The sequence below is a fragment of the Astatotilapia calliptera genome, chromosome 6 (genome assembly GCF_900246225.1).
Source record: "Astatotilapia calliptera chromosome 6, fAstCal1.2, whole genome shotgun sequence".
Lineage (NCBI taxonomy): Eukaryota > Metazoa > Chordata > Actinopteri > Cichliformes > Cichlidae > Astatotilapia > Astatotilapia calliptera.
Window position 1 is genome coordinate 37567294 of NC_039307.1, and position 25786 is coordinate 37593079.

Consider the following 25786-nt stretch of genomic DNA (forward strand, 5'->3'; position numbering starts at 1 on the left):
AGAAGAACCTGTCAAAATGAGTGGACGCGGAAAGATTGGAGTAATTGGTTATTAGTTATGTAATCATGCCTCCGTATGCCCCATTATCATTTGCTTCAAACTTCAGCAATTTATGGGTGAGACTCAAGTACATCGGAGACGGGGACCCCCCGACCCGTGATTATGTTGCTGAAGAGCTGATATTGCAAACATCATGGCTGAATGTGCAGGACATATACTCTTTCATTGCTCTGCCCAGTAAACGGGATTTTGAGCTGTGTTTCACCCGAGAGGCGCCCTTACATCGCTTCTTAGAGATCTCTCTTTCCAACGCATCACTTCCGAAATGGAAAGACTGGCAAGTGGAGTCTTCTGTCCAGGTAGAGGTAGTGACTCTTGTTGTTAAATTCTGGACTGGAAGGATTCCAGACCAAGATATCGAGCTATATCTTAAAAGGTACTGCGAGATTCTTCAACCCCCAGTCAAGCCGGTGGATAATTTCGGATTCTGGTATGGAGTCCGAAAATACAAAGTTCGGATGCGTAGAGACGAAGCTGGACATATAATCTCTATCCCGAATTCCATCTCGTTGGGCCCCTATAATGGCAGGATTTTCTATCCTGGCCAATCGGTTAAGTGCTTCATCTGCCAAGGTCCAGACCACCAGGCGAGAGAATGCCCCACTATTAAATGTTGGAAATGTGGTGAGTTGGGCCACAAGGCCAAAATTTGCCAAAACGAAAGTGAGTGCTCCCTCTGTGGTGCGAAAGGGCACACTTTCTTTAAATGCCCCAAGTCCTACGTGAATATACTTAAATCTTCCCAACAACCTCGACTTTCTGACACCATGGATTTTCCTTCCTTGGTGGATCCTTCCCAAGTCTTGGATCCCCCCGTGAATGACCAGGTGAGAGAGCCCCCTCCCCTTCCTCCGACGGCTGCCTCACTGCCACTCCCAGTTTCGCTTGGTTTGGACAATCCACAAGTGGATGATCAGGATACCCAGTCTAGCCCTGTTCAAAATGAGTTACCATCTCCACTGTCTCAGTCAAGTAAAAAAAGTGACGAGAGTGATGAAGAGCTAGATGGTAACCTAATCATAGACACATCGGATGGTGAGAATGAAAGCGATAGTGATGACGAAGAAATTGACAGCGAGCAGACACCTGATGACGACGGAGATAGCGAGGACCATGGATCCTTCCCTCTCTCAGAGGCGGCATCTCTGGCTCTTGCTTCGCTACCCGGGGAAACGAAAGTAAAACGGAAGACCTTCTTTAGTGGAAGTCACCCAGCCCTCAACGAGCTCGTCAACGAGGATACGAGAGGAAGCAGAAAAAGGAGCGTTTCTGCTTCTACCTCTGGAAGAGATAAGCGGAAGGATAATAGACCAAGTCCTCCGTGAGTAATATTTCTGAGATGGTCTCTCCTTTAGTCAACCTATGAGTAACATCAAAATAATAACATTTAATGTCAGAGGTCTCCAATCAGATAAGAGCAGGAAAAGGAAGGTTGATTTCTTAAAAAGACTTGATTATGATATTTTGTGCCTTCAAGAGATGAGATTAAAGACACACGTAGATGTATGTGAATTAAATAAAATGTGGAACACTGCTCATTCAATAATATCGATAGGGGAAGACAGCTCTGACGGAGTGGGTATTTTCTTCAAAAAAGATGCGGTGAATATAATCAAAAGAAGAGACATAATACCGGGACGACTCCTCCTTGTTGATTGCTGTTATTACGGGCAAAGGTTGCGTATTATTAATCTTTATAATGCACCGGAACGAACGAAAAAGATACAATTATTGAAAAAACTGAAGTATCTATTAGAGATTTGTTTTAATATAATTATATGTGGAGATTTTAACATTGTTACTGAAGCAACTGACAGAATATCTAAGGTTGAATTTAGAGAACTGCGAGAAAGCAAATTGTTGGTTAAAGTAAGGAAGCAGCACTTCGTGATTTATACAGGCACTTGCATCCACATACCGTCCACTACACTAGATTCGATTCGTTAACTAAAACAAGGATTGATAGATTCTACATATCACATAATGTTCAAGGTCTGAAATATGACACTCTTTTAACAGACTTTTCTGATCATATGGTGGTTATGGCAACAGTATCGTGTTGTCCCCATGAATTTTTGAACTATTGGAAATTGAATACATCCTTGTTAGCAGACGAGTTGCTTGTGTCCGAAGTTAAATCTGAAATTAAGAAAATATTACATCTTAAGATTTTTACTACTTCTTCCTCTGAACTTTGGGAGCTTCTTAAACGACGTATGTGTCAATTTTTTAAATTTAAAGCGAGAGAATTAAACCATGCAAAGAATGTAAAATATAACGAAGATGTGAGTAGATATATATATTTAAGAAATAAGAAGGAGAAGGAGGAGGAAAATCAAATGATGTCTCTTAAAGAGGACATTGATCGGGTCAATAGAGAAGTTTTATTTAATATGTTGCGACGTACTGACTTTCACGGGAACAGCGATTATATGATTCTTAATAATCAAAAGAAAAGTCGAAATGATTTTATTGTCTCAATTAAGGATAAACATGGAAAGTCAGTTTTTAAAGAAGAGGGGAAAAGACAAGTAATTAGAGACTATTGTTCGGAGATGTTTTCATCCATAGTTACAAACAGCGACGCTATTAACAATTTTTTGAGTGAGGTTGAACCATTAGATTCTGTCATTTATGAAACTTTGATTGGAAAAATTAAAAGAGAGGAAGTGGAGTCAGTAATTAACCAACTTAGTACCGATAAAACACCTGGTCTGGATGGACTCCCCTCTGAATTTTACAAAATTGTGAGTAAAGAACTGTCTGAATTGTTAACTCAGTATTTTAATGAAGGAATAGAAAGAAAAACAATGGGTAAATCGTTTTATGAAGGAGTTATGTGTTTATTATACAAGAAAGGTGATAGAGAAGATATTAACAATTATAGGCAACTGACAATAATGAATGTAGATTATAAGATTTTTGCTAAAATAATTATGTCTAGACTAGAGGATGTATTAGATATTATCATTGAAAAAGAACAAACATGCGCAATTAAGGGACGATTGATGTGGGATAACTTAAGTACGTTAAGAGAGATTATTTATAATGGAAAGGATTCAGAACTCTGCATTTTAGGCTTAGATCAAAGGAGGGCTTTTGATTCTGTTTCCCACTCCTATTTATGGAAAGTAATGAAAGCTTATAATTTCCCGGACCAATTTATTTCTATTATCCAATTGATTTATAAAAAGTCCTTCGTGCAAGTTAAGGTAAATGGAAAGCTCTCACCCCCTTTTAGTGCTGAGTGCGGGGTTAAACAAGGATGTCCTTTGAGTGCTGCGTTATATGTCCTTGCAATTAACCCCTTATTGAAAAGGATAAATGATGACAAACGGATTAAGGGATACGTCCTTGATAAATCCCATAAAATCGCAGCTTTGGCGTATACAGATGACGTGACGGTGATAATTAGAAACCAAAACGAACTGTCTTCAGTTATGGAGATATTACACCACTACGAACAGGCATCAGGTGCCAAGCTGAACCAAGACAAAACTGAGGGTTCGAGGGAAAGAGGAATTGTGGCAAAAGAAAAGAGGCAGGGCCAGAGCGGGCGTTCCATACGCGGTGGGTTATGGCTGGAATCCAGTGCAATGACGCTCCCGCGGTAATAGACGTTCCAGCCCTGTATTCCAGCCCTAAACCTAACCTTATCCCTAGCCCTAACCATAACCTTATTCCAGACCGTAACCAGGACTTTAATGATGTTAAATAGCGTGTTTCTAAGCGATTTGAAGAAAAAGAGCGAACATGTGTAGGTTCAGTCCAGACGGTTCTCATATTTCCTCTTTTTCCGAGGTCGTCATTTAGGAACGTGGTGGGTAGCCGAAAACGTAATATGGTGACGATTTGTCACCTAGCGTAAAATGTTACGCTTTGGGAGTGAGAACGGGTTGACCATACCACAGAATTATGTTTGGTGACTTATCAAGTCAATGGGAACAATATAGTTTAAATATTCTCCAAGATAATACGAAAAATATCTATAAAAAAATTAATGAAACCAAAAATGAAGGTGTAATTCAATACAAGTATGCAAATGAAGATGAAAATCTTTCAATAGTTAAAAATATACAAGATAAATTATTATCTGAAAGCATGAGAGACGTGGTATGGCTCATCTGGCTCGGGCGCCTCCCTGTGAGAGCAGTGGTACAATGGAGTTGTTTTGTTACCACCATGAAATGTCCTATGACAGACTGTGATGAAGATGAGACCCTAGAACATCTTCTGTTGGCTTGTTATAGGACAACTGAGATAAGACAGAAGATGACAGAGATTGATATTAACATCAACGTCATAGCCAAAGCAATTAAATATGGTTTGTTTAAAGAAAAGAATGGGTGAAGACAAAAGGAGACTCTTTTGGTTAGTAATGTGTGTTATAAACACACATATTTGGAAAACCCGTGCCAAAGGAGTGTTGGAACAAAGGATGATAAGTAGTGATGTGGTGAGTAAACATATCATTACAGATCTGCAGAGAAGACGAACAATGGACCTGAAACTTGGGAAAGCTTTCCCCTGGAACTAATTGAAACTGTAAGTTTTAAAAGCGTTTTGTGGACTCAGATGCTAGATTTTCCATCTTGTTCTCCTTTTTCATTATTGAGTGGTGTGTGATTACGGTTTTGTATATGTAATTGTATGTGTAAAAAAAAAAGAATAAAAAGAAAAAAAAAAAGAGGACCTTTGTTGCCGTTGTTGTTGTTGTTGTTAGTGCAGTAAGCTTAACCACCAAAGCCGTACAGAGTGCGGCCCTGTCTCTTGAGAGCGTACACCACATCCATGGCGGTGACGGTCTTTCTCTTGGCGTGCTCGGTGTAGGTGACGGCGTCGCGGATGACGTTCTCCAGAAACACCTTCAACACGCCACGGGTCTCCTCGTAGATCAGACCAGAAATACGCTTCACACCACCACAGCGAGCCAGGCGGCGGATAGCTGGCTTAGTGATGCCCTGGATGTTATCACCTTACGGTGACGCTTTGCGCCTCCTTTGCCGAGTCCTTTACCTCCCTTTCTTTTTTTGGGCCAGGGTCACAGGGAGTGCAGAGTCCCACTTACTTTTCCTCTTCTGGGTATCTGTGGATGTAGTTGTGGTTTTGCTGGTGGTGGAGGCTGCTGTGCTGGAGGGGTTGGTGCCCTTCTTAGTCCCCGTGACAAACTCAATCTTGGTTCGTTCCTTCATGGCTTTCTCCAGTTTGTCCATCTCCACCTTCTGAGCTTTGGCGAGAGCTTCATAGTAAGAGTCTTCCGACCAGGCATGAGGATCGAACATATCTTTTGGGTAGTTGGTTCCCAGTTCATCTATGGCGCAGAACTGAATGAGCTTCTCGTAAATACTTGGGTTTCTAAATTTCTTCTTTTGCTGGATATGGGCGTTTGTGTCAAAATCTCCATGGAGCTTCCTCTTATACAGCTTATGACCCAGCCAACATGTATATATGGGCCCCACCTGGTTTTTGCTCGGGCTGGATGGGTACCATATGGGCATGGGCTCAAACTGGGCTTTTTGTATGGGGCCTACTTGGGTTCTTCACATTAAACCCATATGGGCAATGCCAAGTGGGCACTTTTAGTAGGTCCTAGCTGGGTCAAACATGGGAAACACTTAACTTGGTCCAAAATGGGAAACACATGTAGGACCCACTTGGGTTTTCCACCTGGGATAGACATGGGCAAACACAGTAATTTAAGGATAGGCTGTTGTTGTGTGCCCCAGGTGGGGCAAAGTGAGGTAATCAATATATGTTTTTAGCACTGATAACACAGGTGGGGCCCACCAGGTCAAACTATATGGGTCACACATGGGCAAATGCAAGTCAGACCCTGAAAACATGTCTATGTGGGCCCCAGGTGGGGCAAAGTGAGGTAATCAATATATTTTTTTTAGCACTGATGACATAGGTGGGGCCCACCTGGTCAAACTATATAGGTGGCACATGGGCAAATGCAAGTCAGACCCTGAAAACATGTCTATGTGGGCCCCAGGTGGGGCAAAGTGAGGTAATCAATATATATTTTTAGCACTGATGACATAGGTGGGGCCCACCTGGTCAAACTATATGGGTCACACATGGGCAAATGCAAGTCAGACCCTGAAAACATGTCTATGTGGGCCCCAAATGGGTTATGTTAAATTAATATGGGCATATATTTTACATGGGCTCAAGATTGTTTAGTATATATGGGACCCACTTGGGTTTCTCACATGAAAGCCATATGGGTGGGTATCCAATGTAGGTCCTAGTTGGGTCAGTGATGGTAAATGTGTACATGGGTTTAAAATGGTAGCACATGCTGTGCATTTTGAATGTGAGGATTCTTCTTCTGTGAAGAGCCTGAGAAAGTGTTATTTGAATAAAGGAGGATTTATTCCAAACAAGCCCATCACAGATTGCACACAATCCAGGGAGTTGTGAAAGTCAAATTTTAAAAAGAATCTCAAAAGGAAGTGAGAACATAACTCTCTTTTATAACCTGCAGACGGCACTCATGAGTACCATTCTCTAACAAATCACCCTAACTTTAAAATATTTGGCACAACCTTAGTCTATCACTTCTGATATCCTTAGGCACAGTCAAATATTCTTTACTTTTCATTTTTGACCCTCTCAGTTTTTAGCCTCAGTATTTGAACTTTCAGTGCTCTGCATGGTCAGGCTCAGATAAGATAAAATAAGAACTTAATTGATTCCTCTTGGGGATATTCACTTGTCACAGCAGCAATAAAATGTGATGAAAACGGACATAAGAATAGAAAAAAAAACATTATAGCATGCAATATCAAGAAAAGCAAAAAAATACACATTAAAACCTAAGATATAAGTGAATTATACAGAGAAAAATACAGATTTGCCATTTTGTGCAAATTCAGGATTTCCAGTTGTTCAATTAGGACTGTTCACATTAGCAAACAAGCAGTTGACGATTTCCAGTAAATCAGACACACTATACTGCATTAGAGAAAAGACCATTAGCTATATTACATATGTGGAAGCATAACTCACTTGAAAAACTAAAAAGACTGTAGAAGTTGAAAGTTTTGGTTGATCAGATCCAATATGTAAAAGCTCCTCAGTATAAAGCTTACTCTTCAACTTGAGTCCACAAATTATATAACCAGAAATAATTTATATTTTCTTTGAACTAATGCAAAGGGAATGCAGCCTTTCCAGCAGTCACGCCTCAACTGTATGGTGTATTGACACTTGAAACTTTTCAAAAGAACTTTTCAAAAACCTTTCTATTGTTTATTTAGAAGAGCTTTTCACACCACCTCCTCCCACCACTACTCTTCATATTCATGAAGCAGATGTGAGGAAGCAGTTTAAGAGTCTGAATGCTCGAAAAGCTCCTGGCCCAGACGGTGTGTCTCCTGCCACCCTCAGACACTGTGCAAACGAGCTGGCCTCAGTGTTTTCTGGCATTTTCAACTACTCACTGCAGGTATGTCATGTGCCTGCCTGCTTCAAGTCCTCTACCATAATCCCTATCCCCAAGAAACCTAGGATCACTGGAGTAAATGACTACAGACCCGTGGCTCTGACATCTGTGGTCATGAAGTCATTTGAGCACCTGGTTCTCTCCTACCTCAAGACCCTCACGGCCTCCCTCCTGGACCCCCTGCAGTTTGCATACAGAGCCAACAGGTCTGTAGATGACGCCATCAACATGGCTCTACACTTCATCCTGCAGCATCTGGACTCCCCAGGAATCTACGCCAGGATCCTGTTTGTGGACTTCAGCTCTGCCTTCAACACCATCCTTCCAGACCATCTCCGAGGCAAGCTTTCCCAGATGAATGTGCCTGATCCCATCTGCCGGTGGATCACTGACTTCCTGACGGACAGGAAGCAGCAGGTGAGGCTGGGAAAGAATGTCTCGGACTCCCGGACCATCAGCACCGGCTCCCCTCAGGGCTGTGTTCTTTCTCCTCTGCTCTTCTCCCTGTACACCAACTGCTGCACCTCCACCCACCAGTCTGTCAAGCTAATCAAGTTTGCAGATGACACCACCGTTATTGGACTCATCTCGGACGGGGATGAGTCTGCCTACAGGAAGGAGGTTGAACGTCTGGTGTCCTGGTGCAGCCACAACAACCTGGTGCCGAATGCCCAGAAGACAGTGGAGATTATTGTGGACTTCAGGAAGCACACAGCCCCACTCCCCCCCATCATCCTGACTGACACCCTCATCACCTCTGTGGACTCATTCCGCTTCCTGGGTACCACCATCACCCAGGACCTGAAGTGGGAGCCCACCATCACCTCCGTCATTAAGAAAGCCCAGCAGAGGATGTACTTCCTGAGTCAGCTGAAGAAATTCAACCTGCCAACACGGACGATGATGCAGTTCTACACCGCAATCATCGAGTCCATCCTCACCTCCTCCATCACCGTGTGGTACGCTGGAGCCACTATCAGGGACAAACAGAGACTGCAGAGTGTTGTGCGCTCTGCTGAGAAGGTGATTGGCTGCAGACTCCCATCTCTGCAGGACCTGTACACCTCCAGGACACTGGGGCATGCAGCTCGGATCTCAGCTGACCCTTCTCACCCTGGACACAGTCTGTTTGACCTGCTCCCCTCAGGCAGGAGGCTCCGGTCCATTCGCACCAGAACCTCTCGCCATAAGAACAGTTTCTTCCCCTCTGCTGTTGGACACATGAACAATAACCGTATGACTGTTCCCACCACTAACACATGACCCTACGCTGTGTCACTGCATCATTCCATGTTTGGCATTGATCACCACCTGCACTCATGTATATATCTATCTACTTAGCACGTTTAATTCTTATTCTTATTTTTATTTTTATATCTATTTAAGCATTTATGACAGTATGTTTGCACTGAAGCACCGCAGCAATTTCCTAATGTTGTAAACCTGCTCAACATTTGGCAATAAAACCCTTTCTGATTCTGATTCTGATTCTTTTAAGTGAGGTGTTGATATTGTTATCATTATGATATATTCTGTCAATTATGCTTTTATTATTATGTTGTTTTATTTTTATGTTATTTGACAATAATTACATATGATTTTTTAAAACATATTAACCATTCCTATACTTAAAAAACTAAGCAAAACTAAAATTTATCTTTTTAACTTGTGCATGGTTTGCCTTTTAAAATGTTTGTATCAGGCATAAAATGACTTTTTATTTTTATTTTTTTTATTTTATTTATTTTTTGGCCTGTCCCGTTTGGCTCTTTTGCCCTCAGAATTGTTGTCTAAAGGCAAAGAAAGATGCCCAACGGATTTACTTTACCAAATGGACCATCCCAGCCTTGCCATAATAGTCCATTTGATTCACCTTTTATTGTTTATTTTATTTTCACTTACTGAATACGGGACAGACTTGACTGGGGGAAAGAAGGGGAGAAAGAAAGAGGGAAAGAGAAACAGCTGAGAAGACGGACGGGGGAGAAGGGCAAAAGACAAAAACCAACAGAACGGGCAGAGAAAAAAAAATGCATATATCAATCACCTGGATCACCTGCTGAGAAAGAAAAAAGAAAACAAGCAGAAGAGAACAAGAGTAATAGAATAAACAACATCACAATGATATATGGGAATATGACAGTAAATACTAAATGTTAAACATTATTGTGCAGCACATAAGATCAACAGAACACAGTGTGCTTTGAGGTAGGAGCCAAAAAGGGTGTAGTTTGTGGGTGTGATCACCCGTGTGTACACCTGTGAGCATGGACGCGCTTGTTTTTTGTTTTTTAAAAGGTTCCTTCATGTAATGATCTGCTAGAGGGTGTGGGGGGGCCACAGCCCCGTCCTCCAGGGCGTGAAGCAGGTGTGGAGGAGATCAAAACTCCAGACATCCAGAGGCCCCCAGAACACAAGAGACCAAGGAAGACCAACAGAGGGGCAGCCGCGCCACTGTCCCGGAAAGAGCTGAGGAGAGTCCCAGATGAGGGCTCACTCAGCAGCCGCGGAGCAGAAGCCAGGGGGAGTTGCAGTGACGCGCCCGTGAGCTCCGCCGGCAGCCAGCTGCGCCTGAGTGACCGAGCCCCAGGCCGAGAGGCCGGGGGCACCCCACCTCCGAAGTGGCCCGAGCGAGCCCCAGGCTCCAGGCCCCGATAAGCGGCCGCCAAGGAGTGAGCCGGTGTGTACCTGGACGCCCATCCCCGGACACAAAGAACCACCAACGCACCGATGTCTGAGGGAGTCCGCCACTGGCAGGGGAAGTGGTGGTAGGGGGAGATAGGCCTCCAAACCTTGGAGGGCCTGAGATGTCCCCAGAGAGGTGGCGCCTGACACCCAACCTGACATATAGACACAGACATACAGGCACACACATATACAAACATCCATTCCCACCCTCATGCTCTCATATGCACTTACTCCACACTCAACCAACGTGGAGACAGACATAAAGAGACGTTGTACACACGATCACACTCCCCAAGCGTACTCTACAAACCGGGTCTAGGTGCCCCCGCCCCTGGAGGGGGGAACTGCACCCAGACCCAGGTGGTGTTTCCCTTTTCCCTGCGGTGGGGGGAGGCAGACCGCCTCCTCTGCACCCTGGTGACATACCCCTACTCCAAGGCCCTGCATGTGTGGGTGGTTGTGGTGGAGCGGGAAGAGGGAGGCAGCTGGAGATGGGGAGGGAAGGAAGGGAGGGGCAAGTGACCCCTCCCTGGGGCCAGCTCCCCCGCTGACCCCAGTGGGCACCCCCATACTCCGCGACCCGCCAGGGAAAGGGGGCCCAGGCCCATCCAGACCGGGCCCAGTGCAGCAGCGCCGCCCGGCCCCACAGAGCCCGGGACAGTCCACCCAACCCCACCACAGAGAAAACTGCACCCACCCCACCATCCACTCATCTTCCAGACTACACAAGACAATAAACACCCAGGCTGAGATCTTCCTCCACCTCTCCTGTATCTCCCCCTCCTGCAGAGGGAGCTCCTGAGGAGAGGAAAGCTCCTGCAAGATGTGACAATCTCCCCCACCAGTTGAAGAGCCCCCCATAAAATGACTTTTTAAATAAAGTTGTTTTTTAAAGTGAGCGGCAACCAGTCTTCGCGGTCTTTTTTGTTGAAATGAGGGAGGAGCAGATTGCGCCGCCTATGGACTAGTGTGGTCTGTCCTCAGTTGTGAGCAGATTTTTGACTTGCTGGTTCCTGGAGTACGTGGAGGACATCGATTATTTAAAGGAATTTAAAACTAACACCAAGGTAAATACTGAAGGTTTGATAAGTTATCATCAATGGTTATTTTAGTTGCTTTCTATACTTGTCCTAAACGGTATAAGGGAGAGAGGCATATAACATCCTTAGCTAGCAGGTGAAACTGGGTTAATTTACTGTCATTGTCTTTGGCGAATATAATTAAAAGTTACTCACAAAACTCCTACTGCCTATATTCTACTCAGTAAAGTACATTTTATCTTATCTTATTCTTTTTCCATCGCACCAATATCTCTATACAGTTTGTGAATTTAGGTAATATAATGTACACCGCGTTTTTTCTCCCTCTGTGCATCTGCAACCAGCTATTTTTAATTAATTCAAAAAGTAATGATTTTTTTATTTTTTTAGTACTGTGCTTTAGTGGATTCCCGCTCAGGTAATGTGGCCATTATGCACTACTCAGTAAACAAAATGGCAGTTAGTGTACGTGACATACATGTGCAATGTGGCAAGCTCACTTTATAGGGGTGTAAAATATGAGATGATTAAATTACTGCAGTACATGCCTGCAGCTTAAATGGTAATGTTATCAGATATGCATTTATGGTGTGCAAAAAGAAGGGGGGGGGACAAACACAGCTTTTTCAGCCTAAACACTGCCTGGATCACTCTCTTAGGCTACGTCCACACGTACATGGGTAATTTTGAAAACGGACATTTTCTGTTTTCGTTTAAAAAAAAAAAAAAAAAAATCCCGTCCACTAGTAAAAGCCAAAACGCTGCTAGGAACATGCCAAAGCAGCAGGTGGCGATATATTCCTAATGTGTAGAAATGTTGGCCAATCAGAAGTCATGAAGCCTCGGTGGGAAAGAGTAAACAAAGATGGTGCATAGAAGCAGAACTGAGTCCTATGTGTGGAGGGACAGTAACTGTGTATATGTAAGCATTGAAACACTGCATAGAGTAAAATTAACAGTAATGGTATTTTTTCTAAGTCATTGTAGAAATTCATTTCACCGAAGCAATAACCTGGCACATGGTGTGATGTCAAAAAAGGCACAGACCTTTGATGCTGCGTTTCCTCTGTTTCCCTCATCCACACCTAAACGCAAAAACGGTTTTCGAAAATCTCCACCCTGGCATGAATTTCAAAAAAGTCTCCGCTTTCAGTAACCGTAAATGCCGTTTACGTGTGGACGAAAGGTGAAAACGCACAGAAAAATCAGTTATTGGTTACTGAAAAATGTCCAAGGCAGTTATTAATTTAATAAGTAAGTGCAGCTGTTCAGATCAGATGGTGATGTAGGAAAATGCAGAACATGTTACTATAGCTGAATGCTGTGTAAAACACTAGTATTAAATCTAACTCCCATTGATGGCTTAATTAACTATTTAATAAAATGAAGTCTTTCACTAAATATCCCCCTATGCATAATTAAGTAGTCTATGTAGCAGTCTACTGCAGGATGTCCAAAGTGCAGCCTGCAGGTCATATGTGCCCCCCTAAGTGATTTTGTGTCATTCAACTGTAAATGAAACATGTTAAAATTTTATAGTGCTTGTACAGCACACAGTTGCTGAAGATAGACAATTAATAATATTTTTATGTTCAGATTTGTTCTGGGATATGTCACCATTTATATATATCTTCCCGTGACTTTAAAGTCTGTCAGCTAGTTAGGTACATTTTTGCACTGCCAGTGTTTGCTGTTGGAGTTGATCAGTTTACCATATAAACACTTGCAGTGCATTTCAAACTTATAATTACACTGTTCATTTTGTGCATTAGTAAGTAAATCTCCTATATTGAATTATCCTGGAAAAAATGGAAACGTTTGCAACTTTTTCTTTCTCATGTACTTTCTTTTATTTCCTTACGACATTTAGATTCTTTGGGATCTCAAACACCATCTTTGACATGTAAGTCATTTTCATATTATTTGTATTACTTATTAGCCATATTCAATAGCTTGAACGGATTATTTTGAAAAGTGATGGTTAATGGGACATTTGTGAAAGGAGTGCATTACTATTTTTTTTTCTTCTGGTAATCGGTATAAATGTTTATTTAGCTGCAGGAGTCAATGACCAATTTCATAATTAGACATCTATTGAAATTTCAATGTTTTGTGCTAACATAATGCCAACAGTGCTCTCTTCACATGTCCCACAACTCTGACAGTTTTGCTCCTCCCCTCACAATTGGAGTTCTCTCTGAGCTGCTGCTGTCAGGTGCATCAAAACATTTTACATTCCCTTGTTATTCTAATCTCTATCTGAGTTTAGGACTCCAAACATTCACACCTGCTGTCAGTAACCAGAGCTCACAGGACTGTAAGTAGTGCAGCTCATTAAGGTGAATTGAATTGAAATCTATACTTTATAGGAAGGTTTTTACTGATAAAAGTGGTAATAAACATGGTAACCAATAAAAATGCAGTGCCGCTTTAAAAAAAAAGAAGAAATTACTCCTGTAATTTCTAACAGTTTTTTAGCAGCAGGTGTGAGCATCCATAGTTGTTAAGCTTTGGTAAAGATTTAAAAATAACATAACATTAAACATTAAATAAGTTTGATGGTGTTGACAGCAGCAGCTCAGTGTTAATCAGCGGATGGTGAGGGGAGCAGGAAAGCGTTTTTCGTCATAGTTGTTGGAGTTGTTTAAGATGCTGGTATTCATAGGAACAAAAATTAACTGAGTTGTTTTCCATTCTATAGAAATTGTGTATCTACTTTTTAATAAGTCTTGATAATTAAGAACATCAGCATAATGTATTACAGATTTTATTTTTAAGCAACAACATTTTAGCATGCAATCAGAGCATGCCTTACAGTACAGTTTTGTAAGCTGTGCACACAAACAGACTGTTAATTTACAAAATTGATCATTCAACAAATGTAAATCACTGCAGATTTTTTGTTTTAGGTGCACTGTATGGGCTCAAAATGTGGTCATAAATATTTTGTACTTGTAAATCAGGATTTGTGTGTGTGTAAAAAAAAGATTTGTGTGTGTAAAAAAGATTTGTATGTGTAAAAAGAATTTGTGTGTGGCCAAAAAAACCCTGCACGTTACAAGTACGAATTTTGACCCTATTTTTCTTCCTTTCATCTGATTGGTCAATGTCATGTCAATCACAAATGTAACAATCCAATCAGAGAACAAATGGGTTTGGCTGTCGGAGGGGAGCTTTTTCGAACTGCAGGTCCTTGAAGGGTGATACAGTTTGAAGCTGGAGGATCTCTATATAAATATCCGATAGCAGCTAGGTCACCTAACTTTCAGCAGCTGTTGAAAGGATAAAGTTGTGGTATATCACTGGTTAGAAATACCATTATTACTTTAGGATTAGTTTAACACAAAGTCAGGGCTGACCCGGGACCATTGCTGTGAGTCACAGTGCGCAGCATAAAAGTGCTTTCATATCAGACGCAGGATGTGCTGCTAATGCTAACTGCTAACTAAAAGCAAAGGATCCAGAATTTGTAGCGCTGGCTGCTGGGCTCTGTGGGTTTTTGCAGCAGCTCTACCTGTACTAGATGTACCTGCTCCTAGTCGTTTCTATCTCTGACTTTATGTCCTCTACAAGAGTTTCTGGTTTTTTTTGCTAGTTCTTCAAATGTTCAATAAAAACATGTATGCTAATTCATAATGGAGAAAGCTTTGTAATGAAGACTGTCATTTCCAAAACACTGCCCCCCCCCCCCCCCCGCGCAGCGCTGTTGAAAAGGCTGTGGAAGTCCCTGTATTAAGCACGTAGACCTGTGACACAAAAATCACCAAAGTCGGACGACCACAGACTGTTTTCCTTCGTGGTGATGAAGGAAAACGCTGGGTTGGCATGTAAAAGGGCATTTATTCCCTTCAAAGACCTGCAGTTCAAAAAAGCGCCCCTCCGACAGCCAAACCCATCTGTTCTCTGATTGGATTGTTACATTTGTGACATGACATTGACCAATCAGATGAAAGGAAGAAAAATAGGGTCAAAATTCATACTTGTAACTTGCAGAGGTTTTTTGGCTAAGTCAGCACACAAATCTTTTTTACGCACACACAAATTCTTTTTACACACACACACACACACACACACACACACACACACACACACACACACACACACACACACACACACACAAATCTTTTTTACACATACAAATCCTGATTTACAAGTACAAAATATTTATGACCACATTTTGAGCCCATAGCACTGTAACAGCTAGAAGGAACTCCTCAAAATTAAAGGCAGAATAGGGAAATACATGGAAATAACCATTTTCCTTCAAGCACATCAGCAAAGTTAAATTGGTATACTTGATAACTGTTGTTATAAGTATCACATGAATATGAATCCCCACAATTATAGATTTTAATTGGGAAGCAACATGCAGATGTACAGAAGGACTATAAACAGCAATTTCTATCACATACAACTCTTTGAGAAAATACCAGCAACAGTGATAATTTATCACTTGCTGATTTATACATTTTACAGTGTAGATTGATGGAAAATCTCCACTCTGGCTGAAGTGTTTTTTACAAACAATGTTTCCAAATACAGTGGCTTGCAAAAGTATTCGGCCCCCTTGAACTTTTCCACATTTTGTCACATTACAGCCACAAACATGAATCAATTTTATTGGAATCCCACGTGAAAGACCAATAGTGGGGATGGTGTGTTCAGAGTGTGTGCAGTGTTAGTTTTCCGCTACACAAAGCGTTTTGCATTTTGGCCAAAAAGTTCCATTTTTGGTCTCATCTGTCCAGAGTATCTTCTTCCACATGTTTGCTGTGTCCCCCACATGGCTTGTGGCAAACTGCAAACGGGAGTTCTTATGGTTTTCTGTTAACAATGGCTTTCTTCTTGCCAGTCTTCCATAAAGGCCAACTTTGTGCAGTGCACGACTAATAGTTGTCCTATGGACAGATTCCCCCACCTGAGCTGTAGATCTCTGCAGCTCGTCCAGAGTCACCATGGGCCTCTTGGCTGCATTTCTCTCTTTCTCTGCAGCGCTCTCCTTGTTCGGCCTGAGTTTAGGTGGATGGCCTTGTCTTGGTAGGTTTACGGTTGTGCCATACTCCTTCCATTTCTGAATGATCACTTGAACAGTGCTCCGTGGGATGTTCAAGGCTTGGGAAATTTTTTTGTAGCCCAAACCTCTAAATTTCTCAATAACTTCATCCCTGACCTGTCTGGTGTGTTCTTTGGACTTCATGGTGTTGTTGCTCCCAATATCCTCTTAGACAACCTCTGAGGCCATCACAGAGCAGCTGTATTTGTACTGACATTAGATTACACACAGGTGCACTCTATTTAGTCATTAGCACTCATCAGGCAGTGTCTATGGGCAACTGACTGCACTCAGACCAAAGGGGGCTGAATAATTACGCACACCCCACTTTGCAGTTATGTATTTGTAAAAAAATGTTTGGAATCATGTATGACTTTCATTCCACTTTCACGTGTACACCACTTTGTGTTGGTCTTTCACATGGAATTCCAATAAAAATGATTCCTGCTTGTGTCTGCAATGTGACAAAATGTGGAAAAGTTCAAGGGGGGTGAATACTTTTGCAAGCTACTGTATTCCTCTTCAGAATATCTTCTGCAATTTTTTGGATTGCTGTATGTGTGAAAATGGCTCACACTTCTATTCTGCACACAATCTTCTGTGTATTTTAGTGAAATGGATTACCTTCTTGCCAAATCACGGACGAGGAGAAGGAGAATTAAAGTTATAGTTCAGCAGCATTTACAGAGCCTTGCTTTAGATGCTGTGGAACTTGCAGAGAAGGCTGTGGACCAGGCTTTGCAATACACTGAAGATGTGGCGAACAAACATTCGATTGTGGATGAAGCAGTGGAAAATATTGAAGATATAGAAAATAAAGATGAGACTATCAACAAGGCAGAGGACAATGTAGAGGAATATTCGAGTAACAGCTTGGATGAAGATTTACCTCTGGATTTTAATAGTAATGACTTTTACATGGATAGTGAAGCGGATGAAGAACAAAACTGTGACTTTCCTGATGTGGAGTCAAACTCTGATGCTAAGAGGAAACTTGCTGAATGGGCAGCAAACCGAAATGTGTCTCATTCTGTGTTGTCAGAGCTCTTAACCATACTTTTGGAGCTTGGTCTAGATTTGCCAAAGGATCCCAGAACTTTGCTCAGTACATTAAAAGACTGTGAAGTGAAACAGATTGGCAGGGGAAGTTACTACCATTTTGGTCTTGAAAGTGCAGTATTGTCAGAACTGAAAATGATAAATCAACATGAACTGAAAACTGATACATTAACCATTCGTGTGAATGTTGATGGTTTGCCTCTCTTTAAGAGCTCTAATATGCAACTGTGGCCTATTTTAGGTAAGATAGTTGAACTGCCACAAGCAAATGTTTTCATGATGGGTATATATGCTGGTCCCTGCAAACCTGAGTCGGTGAACGACTACATGCATGATTTTATAGAAGATGCAAAAAAGGTCACAAATACTGGTATTGTTTTCAATGGAAAACACTTCAATGTACCCCTTCCAGATGCTTTTATCTGTGACACCCCAGCTAGAGCTTATTTAAAATGCATCAAAGGTCATGGTGGCTACAGTTCTTGTGAGCGCTGTACACAGTATGGTGTTTATGTTGATGGGAAAGTTATTTTTCCAGATATGGATTCAAGTCTCAGATCAGATTCTCAGTTTGAAGAAATGTTAGATGAAGATCACCACAACTCCAAATCACCTCTTCAAGAGCTAGGCATTGGCATGGTTTCAGCCTTTCCCTTAGACTATATGCATTTAATTTGCTTGGGTATTGTACGTAAATTACTTGCCCTGTGGATTAAGGGACCATTGCAGTGTCGGGTTCCTACTTCTACTCTGTCTGCCATTTCAGATCACTTAAAACAGTGTAGGCAAAGTCTGCCACGCACGTTTTCCAGAAAGCCACGGTCCCTAATGGAGTACAGACAATGGAAAGCTACAGAATTAAGACAATTTTTGTTGTATACTGGACCAGTTGTGCTTTTCCAGAAACTGTGCAATCCACAGTACAAGAACTTCCTGGTTTTGTCATCTGCTATGAGGATACTTTTGTCTCCTTTGTGTAAAGAGTACTGTTATTATGCAAAAAATTTATTGAGATGCTTTGTTGCCAACTTTGCTAAGATTTATGGGACTAAATTCTTAGTTAACAATACACACAGTCTTTTGCACCTAGCAGATGATGCTACAAAGTATGGCCCTCTGGATTTGGTTTCATGTTTTCCATTTGAGAATTATTTGGGACAGTTAAAAAAGATGGTGAGAAGACCACAGGATCCTGTACAGCAAATTGTCAGACGAGTTTGTGAAAAGCAATTGTATCCTCACAGGTCTTGCAAAATGCCAGAGGGTGTACTCACACAGCCACATACATCTGGACCTATGATGACTGAATTTTTTGTCCATCATTCTTTTCAGTACAAGATGTACAGACATGGAAATCAAATAATCTCCACCTCCAGTGGAACAAATTGTTTTGATCTTGAAGGCAAAGTTGCAGTTGTGCGGAACATTGTGCTGTTCATCGGAGAAATACATGTTTTGTTTGAACTGTTTGAGACTGGAACAGCGTTTTTTAACTACCCTATTGATTCAACATCTCTGGGTGTACATTTGTTGTCAAAACTGTCAGGTCATCTTGCTAGTGCTCCTGTAACTAAATTTACAAAACCAATTATTTTGTTACCTTTTCGTAATGCATTTGTAGCTTTGCCTCAGCTACACAGCATGTAACTCAATGGCGTTTACAGGATGTCTTCATTCAGTGTGGTCGAGTTTGTGGATGAAGTTGACTCTGATGGCTGCAAGAAGGTAGACATCATTCCATCAGAGTGGTTCCATGACGCAGAGAGAAAATTATGCTGGTGGCCTCCTGCCTCATTGGTGAATGTGACAAAGGCTGTAAAGGAAGGAACACCACCAACCAGCAACTGGATACTCTGCAATGTCCGTGTCATGGGAAATGCAGGTAAGTTTGACTTTATTTGTACACTACATCTGTATTTCCTTTTCTTTAAAAGTTTATACATGAACTTTTTTTTTTTACTTGGAGGCTTTTGAAAATGTAAGGCCCTGTATTACTGTATTATTGTATGTTTCTGTTCTGTGTCCTGTGTACTGTTTGTTTGTATATGTGTCTTCCTGGCTGCTGTTACAACCAAATTTCCCCTTGTGGGACAATTAAAGGATTATTCTATTCTATTCTACTGGAAACCATTTTTTCATTGTCATTGTTTTTGCAGATTTATTTCTTCTTTACATTGTATCTTACATGTTGTATTCTGTACAATTTATGTTATAGCAACTTGTGCAAATGCCAGGGCAAAGTTGCATCAAGCAGAGTATTCATCAGACTTGACGGACAATGAGAATGGCTTAAGAAAAAGAAAGTAAGTGGTAATAGCATACAAACAAGATGAAGTTTATTTCCTGCAGTGTCATAAATGTTCTGTGCTTAACCTTTCTAGGCCAAGTGTTAAACTGATCAATCAACTGAGCAGCCACACTGAATCAAGTGAGCCTTCTGATTCAGATGAGGAACTTCCACCCACGCCTCCAGAACAACTCCTTAAGCGACCCTCTGGAAAAAACAATAGTGTAGTCGCCAGCCCCGCTGCCCGGAGTGCCGCCAGCCCCACTGCCCGGAGTGCCGCCAGCCCCACTGCCCGGAGTGCCGCCAGCCCCACTGCCCGGAGTGTCGCCAGCCCTACTTGTGAAGCCATGTTCTCGAAAGTACTTGCCATTTTAGAGGAAGTGAAGGAGACTCAACTGGTTCATAGCAAGATGTTAAATGCCTTGCTGAATCAGAAAAACGGTTCAGTTACGGAGGTCCCTGAAGGGGTTGTTTTACCTCTTAAAACCCAAGACGATGTTGAGGCTCTTAATGGAAAACTGGAGGACTCCAGTCGCATGTCTGCTGTAGTAAGTTTTTTTCCCTCCCCATTCTGCTTGCCACTGTTCTTTATACAGTAGTCAGAAAACATTCTTTGATATATTTTCTGAAAGACATTCTCCTTCATGATTTTTTTTGGTATACAGCATAATTGGTTTCATTTAACACAGCAAGTCTTACTGGTCCTGAGGCAGCAAAGCAGGCCAGAGACCATCACATCTGCTACCATGTCTTTCTGTTGCTATGATATATATATATTTTTTCTGAGATGTTACTTTTATACCACATGTTTACCTTCCAGAAAGTTACATTTTTTTATTCTAATGAAGCATTTGATTCTGATTTTGATAACGGGTAGATTTCTTATATTTGTTCTGCTATGATAGTTTATGCAAATTCTGGCCAGTTCCTATTTATTTTAACCTTTTAGCCCCCAACCCGTCGCCGATGACAGGTTTTTCCAACCTGTCTCTTCCAACCAGAGCTCTACCAGGGGCCCAACACAGCTGGACTTATTTAGAAGAAAAGAGATGCCCAAAAACAAACCACAGGGCCAAAGGTCACAAAATTGTTTTTGTTCTGTTTTACAATTAATAATTCAAATTGCCTATTCTAAATCTTTTATTCATGTACATTATGAGTCCCTTTTTCAGTTAAAAAAACAGTAAAATTTCAAGTTTGTTTTTTGCCCTTTTCTGTTATTAATCCCCGATGACACTCTTATAGTATACAGTAGAGAAAAAAACCTAGCAGATGTGGAAAGTAGAAGTAATCCTGAAAAAAGGGATAAAAGCACACACACTCACAGCTGATTTTATGACACTTTTACAGCTAAAACAACAAAATATTCACAGGTGTCCTGCTTAACATTATGGATAAATGATAAAGGGGTAAGGAATAGGGGTGGGTTTTGATTAGAGATGGCACGATACCACTTTTTTATGTCCGATACCGATACCGATATCATAAATTTGGATATCTGCCGATACCGATATGAATCCGATATAGTGTTTTTTAATCAACAAAACTTGTTTTTTTAAATATCTTGCTGCATTTTGTATATGTTCATACTCAAGTTTAAAACAACAACTACACTAAAGCTAATCTGTTATACCTGTATGCAAAAAAAAATGTTTCATAGTTCAGCAATACTGATCAATCTAATAAACTTAAACCTACACCATCCTCACTATTCTGGTATTTTAAAGAGTACTTAGCGTAGATATTAAGCAACCTAACTAATAGGGTTCCAACTCCCAGCAACAACAATAAATAAATAAAAAATGGGGAACCACCCCTCACGCTCCACCTCATGATGCTTAATCGACGTAATCAACCTTAATTTGATGCAGTGTGAAAAAAAATGCACAGAAATCAATTATTTTTCAAGAAATATTAAATAGATTCAACATCTTTCTTCAACAAAATTGCAGACTGCACAGATGAAAGGAAAAAGTACTATAGCTTACTAGGGTATATATATTAGACTTAATAGTTACTATATACAGTAATTGACTTCTATTCATTTTACATCAAATTAAAACTTTGGGTGTCAGATAATTATTTATTAAAAGCTAGACATTTTAAATGAGAATAAGAAAGAAAAGTATGTCTTTGTGCCCCCTTTTCCCTGTTCATGCCCTATCGGCCCCCCTGGCTAAACTTTGCTAGATCCGCCCCTGCACAGTTACCAGCGTCAGCTACGTAGAAAAAGATCCTCGAGTAGAAAGTAATATTAAATACATTCTAACAACAGCTGATCAAGCTTAAACGTGCTGCTGTTGTTCAGCCGCTGGTTTCCTCTTTCTGGTGCAAAGTGGGCCAAAAACAAACAAAAGAGACGGACTCCCGACAGAAAAGCCGATCAGCTGATCATTAAGCAGTTTCATGATTGAAGTAGCAGCAGGAGAGGCAGTCGCTCCATATATCGCTTGTTAAGCTTAACGCAGGAATGCTTTACAAACATTCAGAGATGGACTTACACACTTGCTTTACTTCTCTCGGGGATAACTTTGTCGGAGATGAAATGCCGGATTGCTAGCGAAGCTCCAAATGCTATCCAGACCACCGACAGGTCCCGCATGCCACAGCCGCTCTATCACGTGATGCATACTGCTCAGACGTGCTAACGTTCTGAGGTGAGTTACGGCGTGTTGCAAGTTTTGTGAGGTGCTTTCGTGATATTTAATGGATCGGATTACATTTTTTATTTTTCTCCGATATCCGATCCAGTAATTTAGGTCAGTATCGGACCGATACCGATACGTAATATCGGATCGGTCCATCTCTAGTTTTGATTATAGATTTATCAAATAAAACCTATTTTAGTTTGGAGAAAGTAAATGAGAGCAGGCACACGCATTCTGCACAAAGATGTAAACACAAAGCGCGGACCCGCCGACAGATCAGAATCAGTGAGATGTGGCCTTTCTCAGCCGACGGCACTTTGTGTTTTTTGTGCTAGATTCTGAAGCTGCAGGTTTTATCTTTCTCCAAACAATATTGACTGAACCAGCAGCAAAAGAAGATCCAAACTACACTGAAAATTTCGCTTCACGTAAACATCGTCATGAATTCCCTCTTACTTTTGCTGTTTTGGTTTTCCACCATGGTGGTTGTCCATGACGGTACTGGAATATTTCTAACATTTTGAGTTATTTTCCAGTGTTAGAAAATCAGCACTGCTCAGTGTTAGCCATTGTTAATCTTCAAAACTGACTAGGTTACTTTTAAACATATAACACTGTCAAAAGTGTTAATTTAACACTCAACAGTGTTGTATTTAACACTCAGAGGTGTGGACCCATATAGACACTCTCCAGTGTTAATTTAACACTGGAGATTTTGCTGTGTAGTATTTTTTTATCTCCACACAATTAACATTAAGTAATATGTAAAGCGTCCATTTATCCTCCATTCCTGGTCCATTATCTTAAGCTTAGGCTGCTCCCCCTGTGACCCAATCCGGTACTAAGTAGAGAGGCCCAGACTTCGCTCTCTCCAGTCACTTGGCCCTGCTCCTCCAGCGGAATCCCAAGGCATTTCCAGGCCAGCAGAGAAACATAGTCCCTTTAGCATGTCCTGGGTGTTCCTCTGGGTCTCTTCCTGGTTGGATGTGCCCAAAACACCTCCCCAGGGAGGCATCCTACCCAGATGCCAGTATCTAATCTGTCCTTTTTGTATGTTCCCCTCAGGTTGCCATGGTAGCAGATATAGGGGGAACAAGTGTAGATGATGCTACAAGGAGAATGATGAAATTCCTCATATCACCCGAGCTTGCCGTGGAGTACAACTTGCTTGGCCGACATGGGAAGAAAAAGTTCTGAGATTTGCGCCTCTTTAATGTTGTGTACAGTAAGTTAATTTCACGTGAGACACTTTTTTAAATAAAGTGTTTGAAAGTGTAAGTGAGATTGGTTATTGTGCCATCTTATATATTTGAGGCAAGAAAGTGAAATAAACATTGTTCTTTGTAAATCATTACCAAAGGAAGTAAGCTACGGTTACCTTTACTTTGGCTTACCCATTTTTCCTCTTCATTTGCAGAGGCACTGAAGAAGAATTCTTTGACTGCAAAAGTCAACCTGCAAGAAGCAGAGAAAGCTCTCTCCAAATGGTTCACTGGAGCTAGAGGCAGAGGAGGACTGAGGGCTGCTAGGGGACAAAATAGACTAACGGCTCTGTAAAAAAACATAACAGACACCCCTGCTGATTCAAGACAAGGTTCTGAGTTTCCCTTCTTATTTTTTCCCATGTTGCTACAGTTCCAACTCTACGCAATTTGAATGTAGTTTGATATTTCTAGTTTTTTAAGTTCACACTCCTTGGAATACAGTTACTTAAACCCACAGTTGTGTGACAAAATAAATGTGAACAAAATGTGTTTTGTGTCCCCTCTTGATGTTTCTATTTGCAGTCAGCTTTAATATATTTAGTGTCTTTGCGTCACAGAAGCCGTATTGGCCGTCTGTTAAATTGATTTTGTGGCTGTTTTTCTACATGGGACCCGCCCAGTGCCAGAAATTAGCCAATTCAAACAAGAAGTAAGATGCAACTACAGAACCCACTGATAATGCCATTCCAACTTTTTAGCTCATGTTTTCCTCATGTTGTACACACTAAGAACTTGAAAAATGGGGCCCGGGTGGGTTTCTGAGTACTTTGCCCAGTTGGGGTCCATTTAGTTCCCAGATTTTACCAATATAACACCAAGATGGGCATTTAACATGGGGCCATTATGGAACCCGCGGACAATCCCACTTAAAACCCACTTTTTAGCCTATGTGGTGCCCACATGGTACCCACAAAAAACTTGAAAGATGGGGCCTGGGTGGGTTTCTGTGTATGTTGCCCAGTTGGGGCCCATTTAGTTCCTAGATTTTACCAATATAACACCAAGATGGGCTTATGAAATGGGGCCATTATGGAACCCGCGGACAATCCCACTTAAAACCCACTTTTTAGCCTATGTGGTGCCCACGTGGTACCCACAAAAAAATTGAAAGATGGGGCCCGGGTGGGTTTCTGTGTATGTTGCCCAGTTGGGGCCCATTTAGTTCCTAGATTTTACCAATATAACACCTATATGGGCATTTAACATGGGGCCATTACGGAACCCGCGGACAATCCTATATGGGGCCCATTTTTCAGCCCATTTCCAAACCATATGGGCCCCACATATAAATGTTGGCTGGGGAATCTTCTCCTGTAGATGGCTGGAGCAGCGTCCGGGGGGTTCGGGGGGGATCTTGATCTCGTCAGGTGACATGTTTCTCACCTTTTCTGAAAACGGAGCAACTAGCTCCTTGGGGTCCTTTTTTTCTGCTTCTGAGATCTCAAAGTCATCTGCGTCCCTCCCCTCGTCAGATTCGTCCACTTCCGAGTTGTTTTCTCTGCCGTCTTCATCTGCAGACTCTTTTTCTTCTGGGTCCACAGTTTGGTTCAGGTCATCCTCATCATAGCGATATACAAGGCTTCCTACACGCCCCCCTGATTCTTCTTGTTCAGGGTCAGAGTCAGGCTCCGAATCATCTCCATAGACCGCTAAAGAGGACAGCAGCATACTCTTTTTACCGCTCGCCATTTCTGTGTAGTATCGCATAAAACCTCCCTTTCTTTTTTTTTTTTTAACTTTATTTAAAGTAAAAAGTTTACATATAAAATGCACATACACATACAATTACATATACAAAACCATGAGCACATACAAAAAGGAGAAACAAGGAGGAAAATCTAGCATTTGAGTCCACACAACGTTCACAAGACTTACAGTTTTAATTCGTTCCAGGGGAAAACTTTCCCAAGTTTCAGGTCCATTGTTCGTCTTCTCCGCAGGTCTGTAATGATATGTTTACTCAGCACATCACTACCTATCATCCTTTGTTCAAGTACTCCTTTGGTACGAGTTTTCCAAATATGTGTGTTTATTACCAGAGGTGTGGACTCGAGTCACATGACTTGGACTCGAGTCAGACTCGAGTCATTAATTTTATGACTTTAGACTTGACTTGAAAAAATGTTCTAAGACTTGTGACTTGACTTGGACTTTTACACCAATGACTTGGGACTTGAATTGGACTTGAACCGGTTTACTTGAAAAGACTTGATATTTCACCCCAAATATAAAATTT

At 41.5% G+C, this 25786-nt stretch overlaps 1 protein-coding gene across 1 annotated transcript; it reads right to left on the bottom strand.

Annotated features, from left to right (window-relative positions):
- Positions 1 to 5069: 5069 nt before the first annotated feature.
- Positions 5070 to 25257, bottom strand: LOC113024741 (SAP30-binding protein-like). Its single transcript, XM_026172044.1, has 2 exons — positions 24854 to 25257; positions 5070 to 5490 (listed from the first exon to the last, which is right to left on the bottom strand). Exons 1-2 carry the CDS (start codon positions 25255 to 25257, stop codon positions 5073 to 5075), a joined length of 822 nt encoding a protein of 273 aa, XP_026027829.1. The 3' UTR covers positions 5070 to 5072.
- Positions 25258 to 25786: the final 529 nt, after the last annotated feature.

Coding starts and splice junctions, on each gene's coding strand:
- LOC113024741 (XM_026172044.1), bottom strand. CDS start 25,257: ATGCGATACTACACAGAAATGGCGAGCGGTAAAAAGAGTATGCTGCTG. Junction 5,491..24,853: donor AGCCATCTACAGGAGAAGAT/TCCCCAGCCAAC, acceptor ATGTTGGCTGGG/TCATAAGCTGTATAAGAGGA.